At 63.8% G+C, this 24,543-nt stretch overlaps 1 protein-coding gene across 1 annotated transcript; it reads left to right on the plus strand.

Annotated features, from left to right (window-relative positions):
* Nucleotides 1-708: 708 nt before the first annotated feature.
* SBF1 (SET binding factor 1) lies at nucleotides 709-24,543 on the plus strand. Its single transcript, XM_023525431.1, has 42 exons — nucleotides 709-801; nucleotides 2,076-2,144; nucleotides 4,369-4,533; nucleotides 4,964-5,101; nucleotides 5,332-5,490; nucleotides 5,571-5,681; nucleotides 6,314-6,419; nucleotides 6,545-6,677; nucleotides 6,759-6,867; nucleotides 6,952-7,065; nucleotides 7,177-7,254; nucleotides 7,587-7,700; nucleotides 7,775-7,903; nucleotides 7,982-8,080; nucleotides 8,172-8,376; nucleotides 8,458-8,570; nucleotides 9,464-9,613; nucleotides 9,853-9,921; nucleotides 9,995-10,153; nucleotides 10,225-10,478; nucleotides 10,562-10,734; nucleotides 10,811-10,884; nucleotides 10,965-11,160; nucleotides 11,348-11,475; nucleotides 12,050-12,228; nucleotides 12,362-12,495; nucleotides 12,606-12,813; nucleotides 12,968-13,164; nucleotides 13,235-13,372; nucleotides 16,497-16,568; nucleotides 16,883-17,064; nucleotides 17,139-17,318; nucleotides 17,730-17,831; nucleotides 17,905-18,090; nucleotides 18,167-18,293; nucleotides 18,369-18,499; nucleotides 18,569-18,799; nucleotides 22,553-22,669; nucleotides 22,755-22,966; nucleotides 23,767-23,854; nucleotides 23,921-24,052; nucleotides 24,141-24,543. The coding sequence occupies exons 1-42, from the start codon at nucleotides 709-711 to the stop codon at nucleotides 24,237-24,239; spliced, it is 5,853 nt and encodes a 1,950-aa protein (XP_023381199.1). The 3' UTR covers nucleotides 24,240-24,543.

The raw sequence follows: 24,543 nt of genomic DNA on the forward strand, positions 1-24,543 counted from the left end.
CCCCCTCGGTCATGAGCACGCCTTTCCCTCCAGAGGGAGAGGACCAGTCTGCACGCGGCAGGCCCACAGAGGGCTCCAAGGCACACATGGGGGGCAGTGAGCAGGCCATGCAGCCTAGAGCGTGGGGATGCAGGGGATCCGGGGAAACAAGGCTGGCTGCGGGGCTGCCCTGTGTGAGGGGCGCTGGGCTGAGTGCTGGGGCGCGGGCCGTGTGAGCGGAGCAGGCTTGGAGGCTGGCGATGCTGAGAGTGGTGTGGGGGGGGCCCGAGCCGGCAGATACTGCAGGAGGCCAGGTGGGAGGCGGTGACAGTGCTGGCAGCAGGGCTGGGGAGTGAGTGGAAGTGAGGGAGGCAAGAGGAGGCACGGCTGGGACGTGTGTGATCACCGCTGGAGCCCCACACGGGGCGGGCACCCCACGCGTGTGTGGCCCCTGAGCAGGACGGGGGGAAGGCTGGATCCCACAGTGCCTGCTTTCCCTGAGTAGTGGGAAGGGGTGACTCTCAAGCTGTCCGCTGCCTTAGGGGTGGTGGGCTCTCGAGCCCCATAACCACGGTATTCAGCTGCTGGCCAGCCACCCAGTCTCAAGGCCTCCCTTGACAGGACTCATCTGTCCCCGCAAAGCACAAGTCCACAGGCTGGGACCCTGGCTGTGGGGCAGAGGGCAGAACCAGCTGGTGGAGGGAGCCTGAAGCAGAGAACCATGCGGCCATGGGGTCAGTGGCCCCTGCTTGCCACTCTATAGCTCTGAGACCTTGGGCCAGTCTTTTAGCTCTCCATGCTTCCATCTCGTCAAGAGATGGGGTGAGTCGCACAGACCTCCCAGGCTGCCAGAGATGGACACACACGTGCAGCAGCTCACACGGAGGCTCGGGAGGCGTGGCTTCCACAGTGCGGGACAGGGGCACGAGTCCGGGCTGCCCAGTCCTTGGCCTGCATCTGGACGTCTTGTCCAGAGCTGCCGGATGCAGGACCTGTGTGCTGAGTCCTGGAGTCGCATCTGAGGGAGCATCCTAGTTCCGGGGTCACCACCTGGCAGACCTCCCCAGGTGGGAGGGAGGGGGCTGGGCAGGACCCTGTATGTCATCTCAGGGCAAGTGGGGGCAACTCCTTCACAAGAACGTGGGTGAGCACCTCCTGCATCCTGGACCCGGCCTGGGAATATCTTGGGGGCCTCTCAGACCACACTTGACCAGCTTCTGGCCTGGGAGAGCACTGACTGCGGTCAGCTGACATAACCACAGCTTGGCCAATGCCAGGACGTGTCTTTGGGTGCGGGTGTTGCCAGGGAGGAGGGCTGGACCCCTGCTGGTGCTGGGGTCATTTGAGAAGAAGACCGACCTTCCATCCCATGACCTGGCCTCTTTCAGCCTGACCCTGCTGAGCTGGCCACATTCCTGGGCCCCATCTACCCTCCCCACCCATGTCCCTGCCCTCTGGAGCAGGTTGGGGCTGTTTGGGATGGCCTCTGTTGGCTCCCAGGGTGGGGGCTGGGTCTAAGGCTTTGGGTCAGAGCCGGTCCGTGTGACTGCAGGGAGGTTGGGGAGTACCGCTGGAGAAGCTGCAGCCCCCCTGGGTACGTCCTGCCACCGTGGCGGGCTGTGGATGGCCTGTGTGTTGAGGTTTGGGCGGGCGGGGCAGCAGGAAGGTGCTTCCTTTGCTCACTCCCCAGAGCCGGGCTAGTCCCGGGGCATGTGCCCTGGGTGTGCGGAGGGGCAGCAGGGGCAGGCAGCGGGGGCTGCGCCCTCCTTCCCTCTGCCCACAGTGCATGCCGGCCCAGGCCGGCCCTTCAGGCATTGGAGCCTGGCACTGGTGACAGGCGCTGCCAGCAGATGACGGAACGCATGCGCTGGTGCTCTCCCGCCCCTCGTTCAGGCCCGCAGCCCACACGAGCTGGCTTGGGGATGTGGCTGAGAGAGGAAGCTCTTGTCCCCGTCTGTGTCTCAGGGGACTTTGGGGCCCTTCCTCTTAGGGGCCCCCAAAGACTTTTGCGCTTTGACTGACACACAGCTGTGCTGGGTGGATTAATCCTATCACTGCAGGCTCACTGGGGCACCCGGCCTCCTGTCTACCCTTAGGTGGGGCAGCTCTGGTGGGACAAGGAGCAGCCGCCACAGGTCACCCACTTCACGGCCACAAGGGCTCAAGTGGGTGGGGGATACTGGGAGATGCGGCCCCAGGATACAGGCCAGCAACCAAGCTTCCGCCTGGCGCCTGCTCACACAGAGCTGAGGCGTGGGCTGGGCTCTCAGAGAAGGGTCACGGGGAGACCAGGAGCCAGAGGCTTCATCATGTGCCCTTCCAGGGAGGGCCTGCCACGCCCTGGCCGACTGGGGGACCTGTTTGCTTGTGGGTGGAGTGGGGCCGGCTGCGGGGGACACTCCTGTAGCCAGCGGTGTGCATTCAGCAAGCCTTCATTAGGCCGCGGTCTGTGCCAGGCACAGGTGTGCAGTGGGCACACGGCCAGCCAACAGGTGCACCAGGAATCACAGAGGGGTGTGGGGAGGGGGGAGGGAGGTTCCACTACAGGCCCCAGGTTTGGGGCTGGGTGCAGAAAGCTGCCTAGAGGAGGGGATACTCTTTGGGCTGAGACCCAAAGGTCAAGTTTGGGGTCATGGCCCAGAGAAGGTGCTGGAGGGGGATGTGCACTCGCCCTGTCCAGCCACCCACCACCGCAGGCGGTTGGGACAGCTCAAGCAGTCTCCAGTTGGTTCTTCGGAGGGTTGAGCCTGCAAGCGGCATTGACAGTTCACACGACGAACGGGTGGGCGGGGGGTGGACAGTGACCAGCTACTCGTCCCCTTTCCTGGCGGGAGAGGCTGCCGAGAGCAGCCCTCTGAAGGCCTCCTGCCAGCCGTGGGCATGGGGCTTCGGGGCAGAGGCTGCTGGTCCCGTTTGCACACACACCCTCTTCCTTCGCTGCCTCGTGGCAAGAACTGGGTGAGCCCTCGGTGCCAGCCCGGCCTGGACCCTGATGGTGGTTTGGGAGAGGGTGTGGGGAGGAGCCATGGCTCAGGGCGCTGCCAGCCTGGGCCTGTCAAAGATGGCCCTTGGGAGTGGGCCTCGAGGGATCCCAGGGGGCTTTGTCTTGGTGTGCTGCAGGCCTGTGTGTAGGTGGGTGTGGCACTAGCAGACACCTGTCCCGCTCCCTTCCTCGTCTTGTTTGCCACCTCCGCTCGGTGTTGTGGTGAGGGCGGGGGAGGGGAGCAGGAAGCTGAGGTTTTGTGAGTCAGTTATGGCCCCTCACCCACCCCCTCCTGCCACCTCCTGCCTACTGCCTACCTGTCATCACCTCTGTGACCCTGGATGGCGGGTGGTCTCGGAGAGCCCTCCTCTGGGCCTTGGGTGGTCCCTTAGAGGCTTCGTGCCCATTGTCCTCCCCCTGTCTGTCGCTGCTTTGCTGCTACTGTGGGCCAAGCAGAGGGCAGGGACCTGTGTGTCCTGTGTGCCGTGCGTGAGGGGGGAAGCTGGGGAGGCTTCTGTCCTTCCCACTTCACTGTGCCGTGCTGGGTCGGAGCTGGAAGAACAGCAGGGACCGGTGCCGGTTCTCCGAGTCCCTCGAGGCAGGTGTCCTGGACACAACCCGATCATGCCTCCTGGTTTGGCTCTAGTGAACAGCCGAGAGGGGCTTAGCGGGTCCTGGGGTTTCAGGGAGTGGAGGAGTCTCTGGGGAATGCACCGGGAGTTCGGCTGGGGAGGTAGCGTACCCAGAGGCCTCCTGCCCCCCAGCCCTCCTCCCTGGCCCATGGGACCCTGGTCTGTGGCTGTGCGCACGGTGGCCTGTGCTGGCAAGGAGCAGGCATGTGGTGTGTGCCACCACGTTCAGCCCCCTCTGAGACCCGTTCTGGGGCCGTGGGCACAGGCAGTTTTCCCCAGGCACAGACAACACGGGTGAGACCTCTGTGCCACTCAAATGAACCAAGGCTGACGGAGGAGGCAGAGCCAGGGAGCCAGGCTAGGCGCCGAGCCACCAGGTGCCTGCTGCCATGGTGCTCACTGCCCGGCAGGCCAGGGGCCATGGGGACCAAGCGCCCGAGCTGGGGATTAGCTGTGGAGCAGTCGCTGGAGGGGCATGTGCCGTGCAGGCAGGCAGGCAGGGTGGGGTGGGTTCTGGCGGGGGGTGTTGGCACGGTGGGGGTGGGCCCGGGAGTGGGAGTAGGAGCAGGGAGTGCCCGGCCTGGGCCTCCGCGCTCCGTGTGTGGGGACACACAGTGGGCTTTTCTCTGTGCCCTCTGGTGGCTCATGGCTCTGTGTCTGCCTGTGGCTCCTCTAAGCCTATTTTGAGGGAAATTATAGGTTTGGGAGCTGAGCCTGGCCTAGCGCCAGATGAGGGTGGGGGTGGGGACATTTCCCCCCGGGGCTGCGAGGTAGCTGTTTGAGACCCTTGCGGCTCCTGCCTGGGTGGGTGTAGGCAGTGGTGGGTGCTCTGACCACCTGCTCCTGTCTTCAGGGAGTGGGGAAGGCCAGGGCCAGATCCTGCAGCGCTTCCCAGAGAAGGACTGGGTGGACAACCCGTTTCCCCAGGGTATCGAGCTGGTGAGTCGGGAGTGCTGAGGTGGGGCTGGCCAGCAGCCTGTACTGTGGTCCCTGCAGCACTGGGAGGGGCCTCCGTGGTCCTGGCCCCTGCAGGGTGCGGGGAGATGTCTGAGCTGCTGTAGCGGGCGGAGGGCAGGGGCCCTGGCTTGGCAGGCAGGGTGCTTGGTGCCCACATCATGTCATCTCTCCCTCCTGGTGGTTGGCACCATGTTCTTTGTCACAGGGTCCTCACCCCACACAGGGAGACCAGAGGCTGTCGCTCCATCTTAGGGGGGGAGGGGCGAGGTCCAGGAGACGAGGCGTTCGCAGGGCTGCGTAGCGAGGTGCTGCCTGCTGCAGGGGGGCTGGTGCCCAGGCCCTGGCTGTGCAGGTGCCCCCTGGCGGGGCAGAGGGACCCAACTGCCGACCCCTGACTGCACCCTCCCCGCAGTTTTGCCAGCCCAGCGGGTGGCAGCTGTGTCCTGAGAGGAACCCCCCCACCTTCTTCGTGGCTGTCCTCACTGACATCAACTCCGAGCGGCACTACTGCGCCTGCTTGACCTTCTGGGAGCCAGCGGAGCCCACACAGGTCAGCTCAGGGCCTCTGGGGGGCAGCTCTGACGGGGTTGAGCCTCTGGCCCTGGCCAGCTCCTTCTGCCTTTGTCCCTGGGTGTGTCTCCCTGTCTGTGGCTGGTCCTAGCATCCCAATCCGATGGAGGCTGGAGTTCCCGGAGGGTCAGTCCAGTCAGAGTCACCTATGTCCTTCCCCTGGCTTTGTGGGACGTGCCTGGGAGCTGGGCAAACGGTTTCCGTCCACAGGAAGCCCTGTGCCCTGAGGATGCTGCCGTGCGGGAAGAGCAGGTAGACGAGGGAGGCCCCGTGCGACTGTCACCTGTAGCACCTGGCCCACCTGTCCAGCTGTTCGCTCCGAAGACGCTGGTGCTGGTGTCTCGGCTGGACCACGTGGAGGTGTTCAGGGTGAGGCGGGCAGCCAGGACTCGGGGTGGGACAGGTGCGCCCACCAGCTGTGCTGCCATGGTCTCCTGTGGTCCGTGCAGAACAGCCTGGGTCTCATCTACACCATCCACGTGGAGGGCCTGAACGTGGGCCTAGAGAATGTGATTGGGAACCTGCTCACCTGCATCATCCCCCTGGCTGGGGGCTCGCAGGTGGGTCTCGGGGGCAGCTCGTGCCCATGCGCAGCCGTGGGCCCTTGTGCCGCGGCTCTGGGGGTGGGGCCTGGTGGGCACTCGCAGTCCCGCCCGGGCTGAGCGCCGCCCCAGTCCTTGGATGCTCTGCTGTCTTGGTGCTGCTATCACCTGTCACCTTTCCTTGGCCTTGCCTGCTCACTCGTGTGTCCCGTGTCTCACCTGGCTCTCTACCGGCACCTTTCAGTCTCTCTGTTCTCTCCCTCCGTGGGCGTGCCTGTCCCCGGATGTCAGTGTCAGCGTCTTTGTCCCCGCCCCCGCCCCCGCCCCCGTGCGGGCGTGTCTAACTGTGTCTCTCTGCCTGTCTGTCCTGTGCAGCCGGACTCTGTTGAGGATGGCGTGGTATGGATTCTTTGTTTCTTCTGCCCACCCAGGCCCTGTCCCTGCCCCTGGTCAGAGGCCCTGAGTTTTCTCTGCAGCAGTGCCCGGGCTGACAGAGGCCAAGCATGGCCTTTCCCTCATGCCGGGCCGTCCGCCCCGGCCAGTCCCACCTCGGGGTCTGTCAGCCCATCAGGCCGGCCTGAGGCCCCAGAGCTCTGGCCTGACACGGATCTGGTCAGAGCCACTGAGCACTGGTCCCTCTCTTTGCACAGAGAACCATCTCTTTGGGGGCTGGTGACCGGCAGGTCATCCAGACCCCGCTCACTGACTCACTGCCCATCAGCCGCTGCAGCGTGGCTCTGCTCTTCCGCCAACTGGGTGAGCCCTGCGTCCCCTCCCCCGCCCCGGCACAGGCCTCCCCTTCCTTTCCCTGGGAGCTGTCGCGGCTGTCAGTGTGCGTGGGGCGGGCGCCAGGGCCCCTGCCAGCCTGTCCTGTCCCCCAGGCATCGCCAACGTGCTGTCTCTGTTCTGCGCTGCCCTCACGGAGCACAAGGTGCTCTTCCTGTCCCGGAGCTACCAGCGGCTCTCGGACGCCTGCCGGGGACTGCTGGCTCTGCTGTTCCCCCTCAGATACAGGTGCCCGCTGCCCCGCCCCTCTGCCCGCCCCCCACCCGTCCGTCCTCTGGGGCACACACGCTGAGCCCCGGCCTGTTGCAGCTTCACCTACGTGCCCATCCTGCCGGCGCAGCTCCTGGAGGTCCTCAGCACGCCCACGCCCTTCATCATCGGCGTCAACGCGGCCTTCCAGGCAGAGACCCAGGAGCTGGTGAGCGTGTGTGTCCGCCTCGCTGCTCCAGCGCCTGCTGACTGGCCTGCGGGCCCCTGACCACTCGCTGCCTTCGGTCCACAGCTGGATGTGATCGTTGCTGACCTCGATGGAGGGACAGTGACCGTCCCCGAGTGTGTGCACATTCCACCCCTGCCGGAGCCGCTGCACAGTCAGACACACAGCGTTCTGAGCATGGTGGGCAGGGCCAGGGGCAGCCGGGGCAGCTGGGGCAGGGCCGCTTGGCAGCAGGGCCAGCCCAGGGCCCAGGGCTGGCGTGCAGCCAACCCCGCTCCTCCACTGCTGCAGGTCCTGGACCCAGAGCTGGAGCTGGCTGATCTCGCCTTCCCACCACCCACGACGTCCACTTCCTCCCTGAAGATGCAGGTGGGGTCACCGCAGTTCCCATGCAGGGGCCCACGCCCAGCCTGTGCATTCTTTTTAGGCCGGCTGCTGCTGGTGGTCAGCTGGCAGTGCTGAGCACTGTGCGGCCACGTGTTTGCTAGTCACGGGGGTCACGTGGGGGCATGTGAGCTCTGAGGGTCCTGTGCGGGAGTGGTTGCCAGAACTGTGTCGAGAATCGCTGTGCTCTGTGTGGAGGAAGGCCGGGGAGGCCTGGGCAGGGCGTGGACAGGCGGTTTGGGTGGGTGGAAGGTGGACTGTGCCTTATGCAGGGGCCTGGCACTCACCTGCGCTCACCTGTACTCACCTGTGCCCAGGACAAGGAGCTGCGTGCGGTTTTCCTGCGGCTTTTTGCTCAGCTCCTGCAGGGCTACCGCTGGTGTCTGCACCTGGTCCGCATCCACCCGGAGCCTGTCATCCGCTTTCACAAGGTGGGCACCAGGCAGGGCCAGGCAGGGGTGGACTTGCATCACTGCCCACGGGCTGACCTCCTTGTGTACCCTAGGCAGCCTTCCTGGGCCAGCGTGGGCTGCTGGAGGATGACTTCCTGATGAAGGTGCTGGAGGGCATGGCCTTTGCAGGCTTCGTGTCGGAGCGTGGGGTCCCCTACCGTCCTACGGACCTGTTTGATGAGGTGCACTCCCACCCCGGCTGGGGGAGCCCTGCCCCCTCCCCTTCTTGGCCAGCTACCTGACCTTCCCTGCCTCCCCAGCTGGTGGCCCACGAAGTGGCGCGGATGCGGGCGGATGAGCACCACCCCCAGCGTGTCCTGCATCACGTCAAAGAGCTGGCAGAACAGCTCTACAAGAACGTAGGTCGGGTGGCACGCGGGCGGACCGGCCCAGCGTGGTCACCGTGCCCCCCACCCGGGCTGCTCGCCCACGCCTGCCTGTGTCCCCCAGGAGAACCCGTACCCTGCTGTGGCTATGCACAAGGTGCAGAGGCCAGGGGAGGCCAGCCACCTGCGGCGGGCGCCTCGGCCCTTCCCCCGGCTGGACGAGGGCATGGTGCAGTGGATCGTGGACCAGGCCACGGCCAAGATGCAGGGTGCACCCCCAGCTGTGAAGGCTGAGAGGAGGACCACTGTGCCCTCGGGGCCCCCCATGAGTGCGTAATGGGGAGGGGGCCCCTGAGGGGTGGCCCAGGGTGGGCGGGAGGTCAGAAGTGAGCGCGTGCTCTGCTCCCCAGCCGCCATCCTGGAGCGGAGCAGCGGACTCCATGGCAACAGTGCCCGCCGGCTAGAGGTGGTCCGGAACTGCATCTCATACGTGTTCGAGGGGAAGATGCTTGAGGCCAAGAAGGTGAGGGTGCCGGGGTCGCTGAGGCTCTGGTGAGGAGGCCCCTGTCCTGGGGGTCTCTTGGTCACCTGCGGGCAGCTGCAGGGAGCTGGGCTGGCAGGGAGGGCAGTGGACGCCAGGCCTCAGGTCCCCCTCCATCTCAGCGCAGCTGGCCAAGGCCTGCTGGGGAGGCTCAGTGAGTGGGCTTAGTTCAGCTCAACATCAGAGCCCCCTGAAAAGTTCTACTGTTAAATCTCTTCATCCTTCATGGAAAACATTGTTGACTCACACGTGTCATTTTTCAAAAAGTTGGCGGAAAGCAGAACCCACGCACACACCGCCCTTTGCAGTGCTCACTAATGCCCGGGGCCTCGCGACAGCCGGTTCGGGTCTGCCTTGTGCCTCACAGCTGTGTGGTTCCCCGTGAGGTGCCCAGTCTTGCACCAGCCCTTATCGGGGGCCTGCGGGGTTCCTAGTTGTTTGACAGTGAACAACAGTGACCACAGAGCAAGCACGCGGCCCTCTCTATGTCCCACCTGGCACTGAGCCAGCCACCAGCTCTGCGTCAGCCTGATGCTTGGACACTGAGGCCCTGGCTGGACTCAGGGCCATGGGGCCTCAGTGCCAAGCACGTCTGTGCACTGGTGTGTGAGCATGCAGCGCTGGCCCCCGGTGTCCACCCCTGTGAGCTTTCGCACCCGGAGGCCGGGTTCACTGAAGTCCTGAGCCTTGGCGCACCTGGCCTGGTCGTGTCTGGGTCTCCGTGCTTAGAGCCCGGGCTCCGGCCCCCGGTGCCCCTGCCAGCCCCTCCTGGGATCTCTGTGGGGCCTCTCCCCACACCTCTCCAGGGCGTGGCCGATGGTCACCGTGCCGGCGCGTGCCGGAGCATGCCGTCAGCCCTGCGCTCCCGTTCCCAGCTGCTCCCGGCTGTGCTGAGGGCCTTGAAGGGGCGTGCGGCCCGCCGCTGCCTTGCACAGGAGCTGCACGTGCACGCACAGCAGAACCGTGCGGTCCTGGACCACCAGCAGTTTGACTTCGTCGTGCGCATGATGAACTGCTGCCTGCAGGTGCAGCCGCGGGCAGGGTGGCGGGTGGAGGCTCCCCAGTCTACCCACAGGGGACCCTCATGGATGGGGATGGCAGAGAGAACCCTTGTTGGAGCTGGGTACCAGGGTGTCCTGCCCTGAACCTCAGAACAGCCCTGGGCAGCTGGTGCGGGAGGTTCAGGGACAGTGGTGAGAGACGGTGCCTGTAAGGAAGTGGGGGTGTGGGGAGCGGGCCCTGACGGCTCATGGCCCTGCCGCAGGACTGCACCTCCCTGGACGAGCACGGCATTGCAGCCGCTCTGCTGCCCCTGGTCACAGCCTTCTGCCGGGTGAGTGCTGGGGTGGCCTGGTGCACCCTCGCCTGCTCCCACTGCGCCTGCTGACACCTGCTGGCCTCTGCAGAAGCTGAGCCCCGGGGTGACGCAGTTCGCGTACAGCTGCGTGCAGGAGCACGTGGTGTGGAGCACGCCCCAGTTCTGGGAGGCCATGTTCTATGGGGACGTGCAGACCCATATCCGGGCCCTCTACCTGGAGCCTGCTGAGGACCGAGACCCCTCCCAGGTGTGTGGGGTTCCCCTGGCCCCGGGGTGTGTGGGGGCTGGCCTGTCCCTGGCTCACCCTCGGCACTGCAGCAGGTCGGGGAGGACGAGCGCTCTGCTCTGGATGTGGCATCTGAACAGCGGCGCCTGTGGCCGACGCTGAGCCGTGAGAAGCAGCAGGAGCTGGTGCAGAAGGAGGAGAGCACGGTGTTCAGCCAGGCCATCCACTACGCCAACCGGATGAGCTACCTGCTGCTGCCCCTGGACGCCAGCAAGAGCCGGCTGCTGCGGGAGCGTGCAGGGCTGGGGGACCTGGAGAGTGCCAGCAACAGCTTGGTCACCAGCAGGTGGGGAGGGCCTCCGAGGGGCCTGGGCGGGGCCGGGGCTCGGACAGGCGGGGCCTGTGCCCACCGTGCCCCTCCCGGCCCAGCATGGCAGGCAGCGTGGCTGAGAGCTACGACACGGAAAGCGGCTTTGAGGATGCAGAGACGTGTGACGTGGCCGGGGCCGTTGTCCGCTTCATCAACCGCTTCGTGGACAAGGTCTGCACAGAGAGCGGGGTCACCAGCGACCACCTCAAGGGGCTGCACGTCATGGTGCCAGGTATGGGGGCTTGGGTACGGAAACGGCTCCGAGGCGGGGAGGTGGGGGCCCGGGGTTGAGAATGGCTGTCTCCAAGACATCGTCCAGATGCACATTGAGACCCTGGAGGCCGTGCACCGGGAGAGCAAGAGGCTGCCCCCCATCCAGAAGGTGAGCAGGCCGGCGGGGCTGGCGGGCCGTGGGCGCTGGGGCCCGGGCAGTGTCCTGAGGCGCCTCTCCTCTCCGAATAGCCCAAACTGCTACGGCCGCGCCTGCTGCCGGGCGAGGAGTGCGTGCTGGACGGCCTGCGCGTCTACCTGCTTCCAGATGGGCGTGAGGAGGGCGTGGGCGGCAGCGGTGGTGGCCCCGCGCTGCTCCCCGCCGAGGGCGCTGTCTTCCTCACCACCTACCGCGTCATCTTCACGGGGATGCCCACCGACCCCCTGGGTAAGCCTTTGGGTGCTGTTTCTGCCCCCCACCCCGTTTCTCCCTCCCCTCAGGGGTGCGTGGGCTTTGGGGTACAGGTCACCGTCTGCTTGTCCTCCGACCACCCTGGCTCCCTGAGTTCTGGGACCCTGAGACAGTGGCCCTGTTCCCTCCCGTCTTCCTGACTCTGTGCTCGACCTGTTATAAGTGGGGGAACAGGTGGTGGTCCGCTCCTTCCCGGTGGCCGCGCTGACCAAGGAGAAGCGCGTCAGTGTCCAGACCCCTGTGGACCAGCTCCTGCAGGACGGGCTGCAGCTGCGCTCCTGCACATTCCAGGTCGGCCAGAGGCGCGGGGCGGGGCGGGGGGCGCTGGGCGGGGCGGGGCCCTCGCCAGGTGCGGGTCTGTATCTGCGCCTAGGCCTTGCTCGTGAGCCGGTGTCAGCGGACCTTAGCAGTGGCCCTTGTGATTTCTGAATTTACGTGGGGCCACTGTGCGTTGGCTTGCGCCGTCGGTCCGAGTGACCTGCCAGCCTCCAGGGCTCTCCGGTTTCCTTCCGGGTTCTGAACTCTGAGCTCGTGTCTGGAGGGTGCTGCGCAGGCACAGCCAAGACGTGGGCGGGTTAGCAGGAAAAGGGCCCAGAGATGGGCTTCCTCAGCCTCATGGCCACACTGGCGGTGTGGCGAGTAGCCCCCACACGCCCTTGATCTGGCAGCACTCACTCCCTCAAGAGGACACAGTCCTCCAGGCCCTGGGGCGTCCACAGCTCGGCCAAGAGGGGGCCCATCTGGCCTGAAGGTCTTCGCTCGTGGTCTTCCTAAGAAGGCGCGGGCGTTTCCTGTAGGCTCTCTGGCCTCTGGCGTGGCCAGGCCCAAGGGCCACCCAGACCGCTGAGGCCTGTGTCTGCCGCAGCTGCTGAAGATGGCCTTTGACGAGGAGGTGGGGTCAGATAGCGCCGAGCTCTTCCGCAAGCAGCTGCACAAGCTGCGGTACCCGCCGGACGTCAGGACCACCTTCGCGTTCACCCTGGGCTCCGCCCACACGCCCGGCCGGCAGCCCCGGGCCACCAAGGACAAGGGTCCCTCCCTCAGGTGTGAGCTGGGCCCCAAGGCCCACGGGCACACCCCTCCCAGAGCCACGCATGCGCGCGCATGTCTGTGTGTGTGTCTGTCTGTCTCTCCCTCCCCACACCCTGCCTGCTCACTGCCGACCCTGCACTCCCAGGACCCTGTCCCGGAGCCTCATGAAGAACGCCAAGAAGACCATCGGGCGGCAGTACGTCACTCGGAAGAAGTACAACCCCCCCAGCTGGGAGCAGCGGGGCCAGCCCCCTGAGGACCAGGAGGATGAGATCTCAGGTGGGGGAGTGGGTGGCCATGGGTGGCCCTGGCAGTCAGGCGAGGACTGGGGTGCAGGGTGGGGGCCTGGCGCTCCATGGGTGACGACTCCTGTGCCCCACCTGCCCCAGTGTCAGAGGAGCTGGAGCCCAGCACGCTGACCCCGACCTCGGCCCTGAAGCCCTCGGAGCGCATGACCATGAGCAGCCTGGTGGAGCGGGCCTGCTGCCGGGACTACCAGCGCCTGGGGCTGGGCACGCTGAGCAGCAGCCTCAGCCGCGCCAAGTCCGAGCCCTTCCGCATCTCTCCGGTCAACCGCATGTATGCCATCTGCCGCAGGTGAGCAGCTGGCATGGGGCCTCCGCCTCGCAGCAGTGGCCTCTCGGAGGCTGCTAGCCTGGGGACTGCCCGTGGCCTGTGGGCATGGGGGAGAGACACTCTGCATGGCCTGTCGCCTGCAAGCCGGCTCACGCTCCCGCCCACCTGTTTGCAGCTACCCAGGACTGCTGATCGTCCCCCAGAGCGTCCAGGACAATGCCCTGCAACGCGTGTCCCGCTGCTACCGCCAGAACCGCTTCCCCGTGGTCTGCTGGCGCAGCGGGCGCTCCAGGGCCGTGCTGCTGCGCTCCGGCGGCCTCCACGGCAAGGGCGTGGTTGGCCTCTTCAAGGCCCAGAACACGCCTTCTCCAGGTATCCTCCCTGTCCTGGGGGCTGTCCAGTCCGGGCCACGCGCCTGCTGCAGCCCCGCCTCCTCCCCCAGGCCAGTCCCAGGCGGACTCCAGCAGCTTGGAGCAGGAGAAGTACCTGCAGGCCGTGGTCAGCTCCATGCCCCGCCTCGCCGATACGTCGGGGCGCAACACCCTCAGCGGCTTCTCTTCAGCCCACATGGGCGGCCACGGTGAGGGGCGCTTGAGGGCGGGAGGGCTTTTGGGGTTTGTGGTGACACTTATGGAGGGCAGGCCAGCGAGGGCAGAATGTTCGGGGTGTGAGGCCGGGGGGTGGGAGGGGGCGCCCAGCATGAGACCAGGTAAGTGCCCTGAGGCCCTCCTCTGACCACTCGTCTCCCGCCCCGCTGAGCTCCCTCATCTCCCTGTCTCCCTGGACACAGCCCTCAACACCCCCTGGTCCCTCTCCCTCCTTCGTCCGCCCCCCCTGTAACGTCCCCCCCGCGTCACCGTGGCCCACTCTCCATCTAGGCCATCTCACTGCTTGGCCTTGTCCTTCTCGTCTTTCCCGGCTCCTTGGGCCTTGTCTGCACCGGTCTTATCCCTGTCCCACCTCGGGCACCCTCTGCACACTGGATCCACGCCTGTGGACCCTCCCTGCCTCTGTCCACACCTGGCCCTGCTCACGAGCCTCCACCTGTCCCGCACGGCAGGGTCCCACCTCCCTGGTTTGCAGAGGGGTCATCGGCCTGGGAGGTCAGGGTGTGTGCCCAGGGCCTGTCAGTGGACCTCACCTCTTGCTGCAGGGACACTGGTGCCCGGTGGCCCCAAGAAGTGCTCCGTGTGTCAGCATGTGCTGCTGACCATGGGTGTGGACTGGCCCCTGGAGAAGGGGGGCTGGCCTCCTGGGGCAGCAGGCAGGGAAGCAGTTGGGGAGGCGAGCCACGTGGGGGCTGGGAGAGGCTCCCACAGGGGCCTCATTCTAAGTGGCTCTCACTCCAAGGCAGTGCCTTCTTTACCCCTCACCCACACCCGATCCCATCTGCTTCCACCTGACCCCACCTCCCCCAACCTTGTCTCCCTGTCTGCTTGTCTACCCCGTTTGACCCTGTCTGCCTAGTGTCCCCCTTCTGCCCCCATATGACCCTGTCCTCCCGTCTAACTTACACCCCATTGTCTGACCCATCCCCGCCTATCTGACCCTGTCTGACCCGTCCCCCAAGTCTGACCCCGTCTCCCCCGTCTGTTCCATCTCTTGTCTGATCCATCTGACCCGTCTGACCCCATAACCTCGTCTGACCTCTTCTCCCCTATCTGCTCCATCTGACCCATGTGATCGCATATACTGTCTGACTCCATCTCCCTCATCCAGCCGGTCTCCCATATCCCCCCAGTCCGGCCCTGTCTCCTCCCGTCTGCCCCATTTGACCTCTCCCCCTCGTCTGACGCTGTCCGACGCGTCTCCTCCTGGACCCTCGTGGATGCTTAGGCTCCATGTAGCACGTTCTCTCGTTTGGACTGGTAGACGCTAGGCTTCCTCGAGGGTTGGTTCTCAGACTTATGACTCTAGTTGCTGTCCAGCCCACATTGGTCCTTGGCGCCTGGGGCCTGGTGTCCACTAGGCCCTCTGTCTGTGCTGGGAGGTGTTGCCTTCACACTGGATGAGGTCTGGAAGGCCGCCCACGCTGGCCTGAGCCCCAGTAGACGTGGCGACAGTATCCACCTGGAAGGCTTGGTGGGTACAGCCGGTTTATGCCCCACCTGGAGCTGTTCTGGCCGTCGTGGTTCAGAGTTGGTAGGTGTCATGTGAGGTGCCACTTCTCTGTGCGCCCTCTCCCAGCTGGTGCAGGTGCCACGTGGGGGTCACTTGCTGGTTAGGCCTTCCTGGTTGCCTCCGTCCCTACCCTCATGCTTCCTCATGCTTGTCTGTATGTTTCTCTGCTGTCGATGGGCTGGGTGCACATGTGGGTTTTTGGGGCTGGTGGCACCACCCACGGGCCAACCCTCCAGAAGCCCGGGTGTCATCCTTGAGTCTTCCCATTCTGCCCACCCTGAGTCCTGTGAGCTGACCCCCCCAAGTCTACTGTCCGCCCTCCTGCCGACTGCCGTCCCTCTGGCCCTGGCCACTCTCTGGCCCAGGGCCTCCCACTGGCCCCAGCACCCCTTCTTGTGCTAGGAGGGGCTCCAGGGCACACGGCCTCATTCTCCCTGGTAAGACCTGAGGGTCCCATACACCCCACTCCTGCCGCCACGGTGCTTCTCTGCGGTCTGAGTGCGCCAGCCTCTCTGCCCGACCTGCAGGCGTCAGCTCACCTTGCTGGGCGCTGGGAATGGGCAGCCAGTCTGCCCTCGTGGTTGCTCCCAGGGATGCCCTCCTAGGGTCAGGCAGCCTTGACATCCACCGCTCTCGGGCGCTACTCCTTTGCCAGGAAGGGGTGCGGCCCTCTGGTTCGGGGGGCATTTTATTGTCCACACGCCGAAGTCCATCTTAAAGTGCGATTTGTGCTTGCACTGGCTGCCTGCCTCCCATCCTCCAGGCTCCGAGTGGCACCTTCCCCACCGCACCCTTTGTCCCACCGTGCCTGTGTCCCCGCTGCTGTCACTTGAGCATCTTTGACTGTCCCTAAAGCCCACTGGTGCTGCTTCCCAGTGTCCCCTTGTCAGGGCGTGGGCTATCCTCATGGCTCAGGGGCTGTATGCGGTGTCCTCACTGTGGGTGACTGTGCCTCCTGCCTTCAGTGTGGGGGCTGGCGTTGTGCTCATCCATGGAGACTGCTGCGGCGGGCAGGGGACAATGTTCCTGCTGCTTTCTCTGCAGAGGCACATGATTTTAGAGTAGGGCTGGGCACTAGCTTTGGAGGCTCGAGACCACTGCTCAGCTGCCTCACGCGGCTCCCTGTGGCCCCCCTGTCTGTCCCTGGCGGACAGCACGCCTAGCTTGGTGCGGAGGCTGGGCCAGCCTGCATTCTGACTGAACCACTCTCCTCAGCTGTGGGGAGGGGGCCTTCAGGGTCTGGGCACCCCTCCTCCTCCTGTGTGCCAGGCAGAGGCCGCTTGGCGGCATGTGCCGCGAACAGCTCAAGGCAGTGCCGCTGGGGTCTGAGGGCCCAGGGATGGGCCGTGGAGGCGTGTGAAGGGGAGCCCAGCGTTCCTACCTGCCATCAGCCCTCTGCTCCCTGGCCTGCCCCCAGGGCCCCAGAAAGCCTTGGCGCTGACCCTCGCTGTCTCCAGGGCTGCCGGGGGCCTTGGTGGGAGCACAGCCCTGCACACCCGGCGCCTTTGGGCCACAGGACCCCACTGTGGGCACACACCCGAGCCTGGGGCCAGGCCTGAGCCTTCTCTCTGCTGTGCCCCTAGTGCCCAGAGCCAGGGTCACCACGCTGTCTAACCCCATGGCGGCCTCGGCCTCCAGATGGACCACACCCCGAGGTACCGTACCGGCCACGCAGGCTGGCTCCCCCACACCTGGCACAGACAGTTCCCGTGTGACCGAGTAGTCGTGGGCACTAACGTCCCCCCACGCCTGCCACTAACGGCCCTGAGGACAGACTAGTGTAACCCAGCCCTCCCCACAGCCCTGGACACTAACAGCCTGATTCCCTGAGTCCTGCCCCAGCCCCAGACACTGTGCAGGCACAGGCCCCACCAGGGGCCAGCTGACCACCCCCGCCCCTTTGGGAGCTCAGCCCCAGGTGAGTGGTGCCCTGGCCTAGCTCCGGTGTTCATGTGGCTTCTCCGTGCAGGTAAATGGGGCAGCGTCCGGGCCAGCGGGCGCAGCGGTGCGTTCAGTGGCGATGTGGGCTCCCGGCTAGCAGGCAGAGACATGCTGGGCCCCCCCCAGGCCAATGGGGCTCCCCCTGACCCTGGCTTTCTACGGCCTCAGCGTGCAGCCCTCTACATCATTGGGGACAAGGCCCAGCTTAAGGTAACTAGGGTGGGGGCATGGGCTGGGTGGGCGCCCGGGGCCCAGGCCCACCTCACCATGCTGGCCTCTCCCAGGGTGTGCGGCCAGATCCCCTGCAGCAGTGGGAGCTGGTGCCCATTGAGGTGTTCGAGGCACGGCAGGTGAAGACCAGCTTCAAGAAGCTGCTCAAGGCGTGTGTCCCGGGCTGTCCCACCACCGAGCCTGGCCCAGCCTCCTTCCTGCGCTCGCTGGAGGACTCAGAGTGGCTGACCCAGGTCTCTGCACTGCCCCTGCCCCCGCCCCCGTGGTGGCTGACGGCCCTCCACTCACCCGTTGCTAAGAGCAGATGGGGTCTTGGCTCCCTCATCCGACAATGCTGGACCCTGGGAGGGAGTGACGGCCACTTCTCACATGGGTGGTGGCACCTGGACAGCAGAGAGACTGGGCCTGGTTGTGTCAAGGCCATGGCTGTCCTTAGGTAGGGTAGGGCTGGGCATCTCAAGGATGGGGGCTGCCTCTTCGGTCCTGGGGGCCTGGGAGGGCTGGAGGAAGCAGTCAGCTCGCCCTGAGCAGACTGTCGGCGCGGTGTCCACCTTGTAGGCAGCCCCCAGGTGCAGCGCCCATGTGGCCATGGGGTGTCAGGCCTGCTCTGGGGCAGGCGTCTGAGGGGCTGTTGGTCCCTGCAGATCCACAAGCTGCTGCAGGTATCGGTGCTGGTGGTGGAGCTGCTAGACTCGGGCTCCTCCGTCCTGGTGAGCCTGGAGGACGGCTGGGACATCACCACCCAGGTGCGCAGCGGGCCGTGGGGCCAGGCGGGCTGGGTCTCCTGGGCATCCTCCTGAGCGCTGGCCGTGCTGGCAGGTGGTGTCCCTGGTGCAGCTGCTGTCGGACCCCTTCTACCGCACGCTGGAGGGCTTCCGCCTGCTGGTGGAGAAGGAGTGGCTGTCCTTTGGCCATCGCTTCAGCCACCGCGGGTCCCACACCCTGGCCGGGCAGAGCGGTGGCTTCACCCCTGTCTTCCTGCAGTTCCTGGACTGCGTGCACCAGGTGAGCAGGTGGCCGTGGCGCAAGGCCGTGCCCGCCAGGTCCTAGACCGTGGTCCCTGACCCCCGACCCCATACAGGTCCATGTGCAGTTCCCCATGGAGTTCGAGTTCAGCCCCTTCTACCTCAAGTTTCTCGGCTACCACCACGCGTCCCGCCGCTTCCGCACCTTCCTGCTGGACTCAGACTACGAGCGCATCGAGCTAGGTAGGCCGGGTGGGGGGCGGGGCCCGGAGCGGGGCAAGAACCCTGGAGGGGCCAGGCTCAGTGCTGCCCCCGCAGGGCTGCTGTACGAGGAGAAGGGGGAGCGCCGGGGCCCCCAGGTCTGCAGGTCCGTGTGGGAGTACGTGGACCGGCTGAGCAAGAGGACGCCCGTCTTCTACAACTACATGTACGCGCCCGAGGACGTGGAGGTGAGCCGGGGCCTGGTCGGGCAGGTGGGCCGCTCGCGGCCCAGAGCCTCACGCCAGGCCCGCCCCCAGGTCCTGCGGCCCTACAGCAACGTGTCCAACCTGAAGGTGTGGGACTTCTACACCGAGGAGACGCTGGCCGAGGGTCCCCCCTACGACTGGGAGCTGGCCCAGGGGCCGCCCGAGCCCCCGGAGGAGGAGCGGCTTGATGGGGGCGCCCCCCAGAGCAGGCGCCGTGTCGTGTGGCCCTGTTATGACAGCCGCCCACGGGCCCAGCCCGACGCCATCTCGCGCCTGCTGGAGGTGCGTGCAGCCCTCGGCCCCGCACAGCGCGGGGGCGGCCCTGCCCCTCACCCACCCCGAGAACCGCCTGCCAGCCTGCGGTGACTGGCAGGCACCCTGTGGCCGTGCCCCACACTGGGTGCATGTCCGCAGGCGGTGGTGACTGGGGGCTGTTGTCATGACCTTCCCCCCGCCGGCATGCGCGCTTCCCCTGGCCACTCCTGGGGTCCGCCCTAAGGGAAGACAAGTTTTTCCCAGGGACGGGTCTCCCCTGGGTTGGACTGCTGTACCCCCTTCACAGGTGCGCCCAGCCGCCAGCCACACTGAGATCCGAGGTGGCTCCAGGTCCAGCCTGCTCTCCGCCAGTGTGCGCCCCGGCTGTTCCCTGTTCTCACCTGGGGGAGAACTGTGTCTGTGGGCCTGGAAGCTTGGGGGTGACACTTGGGCCTCTTCTTTCTTGGCGTGCATGTCTGCTCAACATCAAGAACCAGGGTCTAGCGGGGCAGACACCCCCTGTGGAGGGAATCGAACCCCATGGGCTGGGGCTGGGGCTGGGGCGGCATCCAGGACGTGCCCGCAGTCCTAGGAGGCGAGGGCCGCAGACCCAGACCTCACAGCATTGGAGTGTCTCAGCCTGCGTGCTGCTGTGTCCTCCGGGGAGTGGAGCTGCCCTGGGGGAGACGGCAAGGTGTAAACAAGTAGATTTCAGCAGGGCAGCCCTTGGCTTGGCCTGAAGGGACCTGTCGCCCAGGGGCTTGGGGGCACAGGGTCTTGGATTTGTGGATGAGGGTGACCCAGAAGCGCAGAGGGCAGAAGAGCATCCCTCTCTCTCTGGGAACACACATAGTCTTGGAGTCTTGTGAATTTTGCCACCCAGCTTCCTTGCAACCAGCGTGCACGTGCGTCGTTGTCCACTTGGGCTTCTGGCTGGTCTGCGTGTTCACCCAGCATGTGGTTGGGGCTTCTTTTCGTCCATTCTGCCAGTTTCTGTCTTTTGTTGGAATTTCCATCCGTTTTCATTTGTTGACGTAGTTGGGTTGGAGTCTAGTTTCCTGCTATTTGTTTACATTTAATTTTTCATTCCTTGCTTTTCTGCTTTTTCCTGAGAATGAGCATCTTTCGGTTTTCCACGTTGCCTTTGACAGGCTTTCGAACTACACCTCTTCAGCTGTCAGGGTCTGCAGTCCCCCCTTATCCGTCCACAGTTTTAGCCATCCGTGGTCAGCCACAGGCCAGAAATATTAAATTAAAAATTCCAGAAATAATCGATGTTTTAAATTGCATGCTCTTCTGAGTAGCGTGACGAAATCTCTCGCCATTATGCTCTGTCCCGCCCAGGACCTGGATCTCAGTCCAGCGTCTCCAGCCGCAGACTGGCCTCCCGTTAGTCACTCAGCAGTCATCACATTGATGGACGGTCTCGGGGTTGCCGCGCTAGTGTCCAAGTTGCCCTCGCTGCACTAGATAATGGCCCCAAACCCAGTCAGGAATTTTGTGACAGCGTGTCAGCATTGTCCTGTGGTTAGTCTCTTACTGCACCTGACTTGTGAATGAAGCCTTATCGTGGGTTCCTCCCTGTAGGAGAAAACAGCGTCTCTAGAGTGTGGCGCTGTCCGTGGTCTCAGGTGGTCGCGGTCTGCCTCGGAGTCCGTGGTGCTGCCTGTCACACAACAGCGTACTCCCCTCCACCCCTTTCTGTCCTTTATGCGGCTGTCGCCGTGCAGTTTTCTTTGTACCAATGATTTAAACGCAGTGCGTATCGTGTTTAAGGAGTCGGCATTGGGGAATGAGGGAGAAGCCTTCTGTGCGTGGTTTCCCGCCTTCCTCACGCTCCCAGCGTGTCTGACCTCGTGTCATCTCCCTCCAGCCCGAGGGACTTTGAACGCTCCTTGTAACGCAGGTCTGCCGGTGACACATTGCTCAGTTTTTGTTTACCTGAAAATGACTATTGTGCCTCTATTTTTTAAGGGCATTTTCTTTGGATACCAGGTTCCAGGTTGACCGCTTCTTACACTTGATAGTTTATATCGTTATAGATGTTTTTTGTCTTGCATTTTTTCTGGTTAAAAGTTGGTGCTCGTTCTTATCCTCGTAAACTGCGTATATGTTACCCTTTTTTTCCTCTGAATATCTTTAAGATTTTCTCATCATTTTTGGTTTCGGCAATTTGACCATCATGTGGTTTTTCTTTGTGTTCATCCTCTTTGGGGCTCTTTGAGCTTTTTAGGTCTGTAGGACGATAGTTTTCATCAAATTTAATACAGTTTAGGCCATTATTTCTTTAAAAAGTTTTTCTGTACAATCTCCTTTTTTTCCTCTGGGACATCATTGTCCAATAGGTCACTGAGACTCTGTTTTCTTCCAGTCTTTCCTCTTTGTGGCTCATTTTGGATGATTTCTATTATCCTGTTTTCAAATTTACTTTTTTTTTATGTGTATATGCTCTTAAGCTTACCTAATGAATTTTTCATTTTAGATATTGTATTTTTCGGTTCTAGCGTTTCCATTTGCTTCTTTTTAAAAACAATTTCATTTTCTATAGAGAGTTCCCATCTGTTCAACCATGATGTCTATATTTTTCTTTAAATCAAACACATTTGTAATAACTGTTTTGAGTTTCTCGTATGGTAATTCTAATACCACTTCTGGGTCTAATTTCACTTCTGGGTCTGTTTCTTTGAACTTTTCCCCTAGGTATGGATCTCATTTTCCTGACTCTTTGCTTGTCTGATAATCTTTTTATAAGCTGGCCATTGTGGATTCTCCATTGCTGAGCATCAGGATTGTGTTGTCTGCCTTTAAAGAGTCTTGGATTTTATTCTTACGGACAGTTAATGAACTGTGAGTCCGTTGGATCTTTTCAAGGATGTTTTGAGCTTCGCTGGGGCCGCTCTGAGGTGCCTTTCCTCTGGGCTGAGAGGAGCCGTGCCCCAGAGCTGTGGCCCCTGGGTTTCGGCGGAAGGTTTGGTTCTTCGGCAGGGCACCTCCACTCTGGCTGTCGGGCAGCCCTCCCTCTCCCTACAGTGTGTAAACTCCAGAATTTGGATTTAGCTCACAGCTTCTTAGTAGCTGCTCAGGCCTGTGACATCTTGCCTGCCACGTGGCAGTTTAATTTGGTCAAAGACTCAAGGAGGCCCTTGCGTGCCATTCCCTCCTCTGGCACATGCCACCCTGCGACCCGTGCACATCAGCATCGCTGGCTTCCCAACTCTGCCTCTGTCCAGCTCAGCCAGCCCCGGGCTCTGCTCGGGCTCCGCTTGCCCGTACTGTGGCCACGCCCCCTGCTGTCACCTGTCTCCGTTTCAGAGCTGCCCTCCCTGCTGTCCAGCATCTGAAAGCAGCCACGTCCTGTTCTTGCCCAGTTCCGCAGCTGCTTATGGCGGGTAGGCTTGTCAGACTCACCGTGGCGTCGTGGCTGGAAGCAGAAGCCTATCCATCCCAACTGAGCCGGCAGTCTCTTTGTTGCTCTTGTGAGAGAGCGTGTTTCTCTGGCTGTTTGGGGATTTTCTCTTCGTAGTTCAGCAGTTTTTCTGTTTGTAGTGCTTCTTGATTATGTTGTTTGATGCCTCTTGTTTATAAAACTTTGAACCGTCATCTCCAAAAATCAGTTCTGTGCACTCCCCACCTGCCTTCCCCTCCGTCCTCCAGTTATGTGTAATGAGACCTTTTCTTGTTGTCTTTCTTTTCTATATTTTCCTTCCTTCTGTCTTTTCATGTTCCAGGCTGGATATTTTCTTCTGAAAAATCTTTTAAAAGTTCACTGATTCTCCCTAGGAGCTGCAGCGGCTGGAGACAGAGCTGGGCCGACCCCCCGAGCGCTGGAAGGACACGTGGGAGCGGGCGAAGGCCGCACAGCGCCTCGAAGGCCGGCCAGACGGACGTGTGAGCGGGGTGGGTGTGGGGGCCCGGGCGGGCTTGCTGCCAGGAGGAGGCAGAGGCTTCCTGGCACTGACAGGGGCCCCCTCTCCTGCCCCAGGGCGCCCCCAGCTCCCTGCTGGTGTCCAGTGTGCCCCACCACCGCCGCTCGCTGGGCGTGTACCTGCAGGAGGGGCCCGTGGGCTCCACCCTGAGCCTCAGCCTGGACAGTGACCACAGCAGCGGCTCCACTGCGTCCAGCTCCCGCCAAGCTGCCCGCCGCAGCACCAGCACCCTGTACAGCCAGTTTCAGACAGCTGAGAGTGAGAACAGGTGTGGGCACTTCTGAGCTGGGGGTGCTGGGGGTTCCCAGATGTGGGGCAGGTGCCTCGGGGGGCTTCTGGTCACTTCTTAGGTGGAAGGATTTGTGGGGAGGACACGATGGTGGCCCAAGCATAAGCTGAAAACTGCTGGGGGGAAGCAGGTGGGCTCGGAAGGGGTGCGAGACGTGGGACAGTGAGCACAGCCAGGCTGAGAGGGCAGTGGAGCAAAGGGACAGGGATTCTGGGCTACCTGGGAGGGGAGGCGGGCGCCAGGTGAGGCCAGTGCCCTGCAGGCTGCACGTTTCTCCTCCTGGTCCCAGGCCCCTGGCTGCATGTGGCTACTTCCCTGACACCTCAACACCCCGGGGCTCTGCTGTGGGACCACCCCTGGTGTCTGTCATGTGAGGGTGTGTGGGCCCCTCCCTGTCACCTTCTAGGTACAGCCCAGGGCTTCTCTGTGGCCCCCTGGCCAGTGCTCCAGCCTGGGGTCAGTTTCAGGGTAGGGAGTTGGCCTTGCTTGCAGCTGTGGTCCCTGACGTTTTTGGCACCAGGAACAGTGCTCCTGTGAGAACCTAGTGTCTGATGATCTGAAGTGGAGCTGAGGCAGTGACGCTGGTGCCGGGAAGCGGCTGCAAATACCTCTTGCTGTGGGGCCCGGTTCCTAACAGGCCATGGACCGGGACTGGTCTGCAGCCCCAGGGTTGGGGATCCCTGGCTTGCAGGACTGGCCTGGTAGGGGAGGGGCGGCTGCAGGGTCCGGGTTTGGCTAGGCGCTGATGGCGCTGATGGCCGGGCTCTGCCTGCTCACAGGTCCTACGAGGGCACGCTCTACAAGAAGGGCGCCTTCATGAAGCCCTGGAAGGCCCGCTGGTTCGTGCTGGACAAGACCAAGCACCAGGTGAGTGGCCCGCGGGTGTTGGGGTAGGGGCGGGGGAGGCCCTCCCCTGACTTTCTGTTCCCTCAGCTGCGCTACTATGACCACCGCGTGGACACCGAGTGCAAGGGCGTCATTGACCTGGCGGAGGTGGAGGCCGTGGCGCCTGGCACGCCCACCATGGGCGCCCCCAAGACCGTGGACGAGAAGGCCTTCTTTGACGTGAGCCGCAGCCGGGGGCGGGGCGGGGCGGGGCGGGGCGCCGGGCGGGGCTCCGCGGGGCAGTGCAGTCAGCCGCCCCCTTCCGCAGGTGAAGACGACGCGCCGTGTTTACAACTTCTGTGCCCAGGACGTGCCGTCGGCCCAGCAGTGGGTGGACCAGATCCAGGGCTGCCTGTCGGACGCCTGAGCCTGGCCCGCCCGGGCTGCGTCCAGCCCTCGCAGACCACTCGGGGTGGGCAGGCCCCCCGCCATGTTTACAGCCCCGCCCTGACAGTATTGCGGCCCCGCCCCCGCCCGGCCCGCTCGAACTTGCTCGAACTTACTGCGGAGTCGTGGCCGCGCGCCGGCCGGGAGGTGGCCACGGTACAGCCCTCCCGGGGGGCCTGTAAATAGTCCACTCGCCCAGCCCGTCCGCCAGCGCGCTGGCCCCGGCCGGCCGCAGGCAGCCCGCCCTAGAACCAGAGTCTATAAAGAGAACTAACTACGTGCCA

The sequence above is a fragment of the Pteropus vampyrus genome, unplaced genomic scaffold (genome assembly GCF_000151845.1).
Source record: "Pteropus vampyrus isolate Shadow unplaced genomic scaffold, Pvam_2.0 Scaffold563, whole genome shotgun sequence".
NCBI classification, from domain to species: Eukaryota; Metazoa; Chordata; class Mammalia; order Chiroptera; family Pteropodidae; genus Pteropus; species Pteropus vampyrus.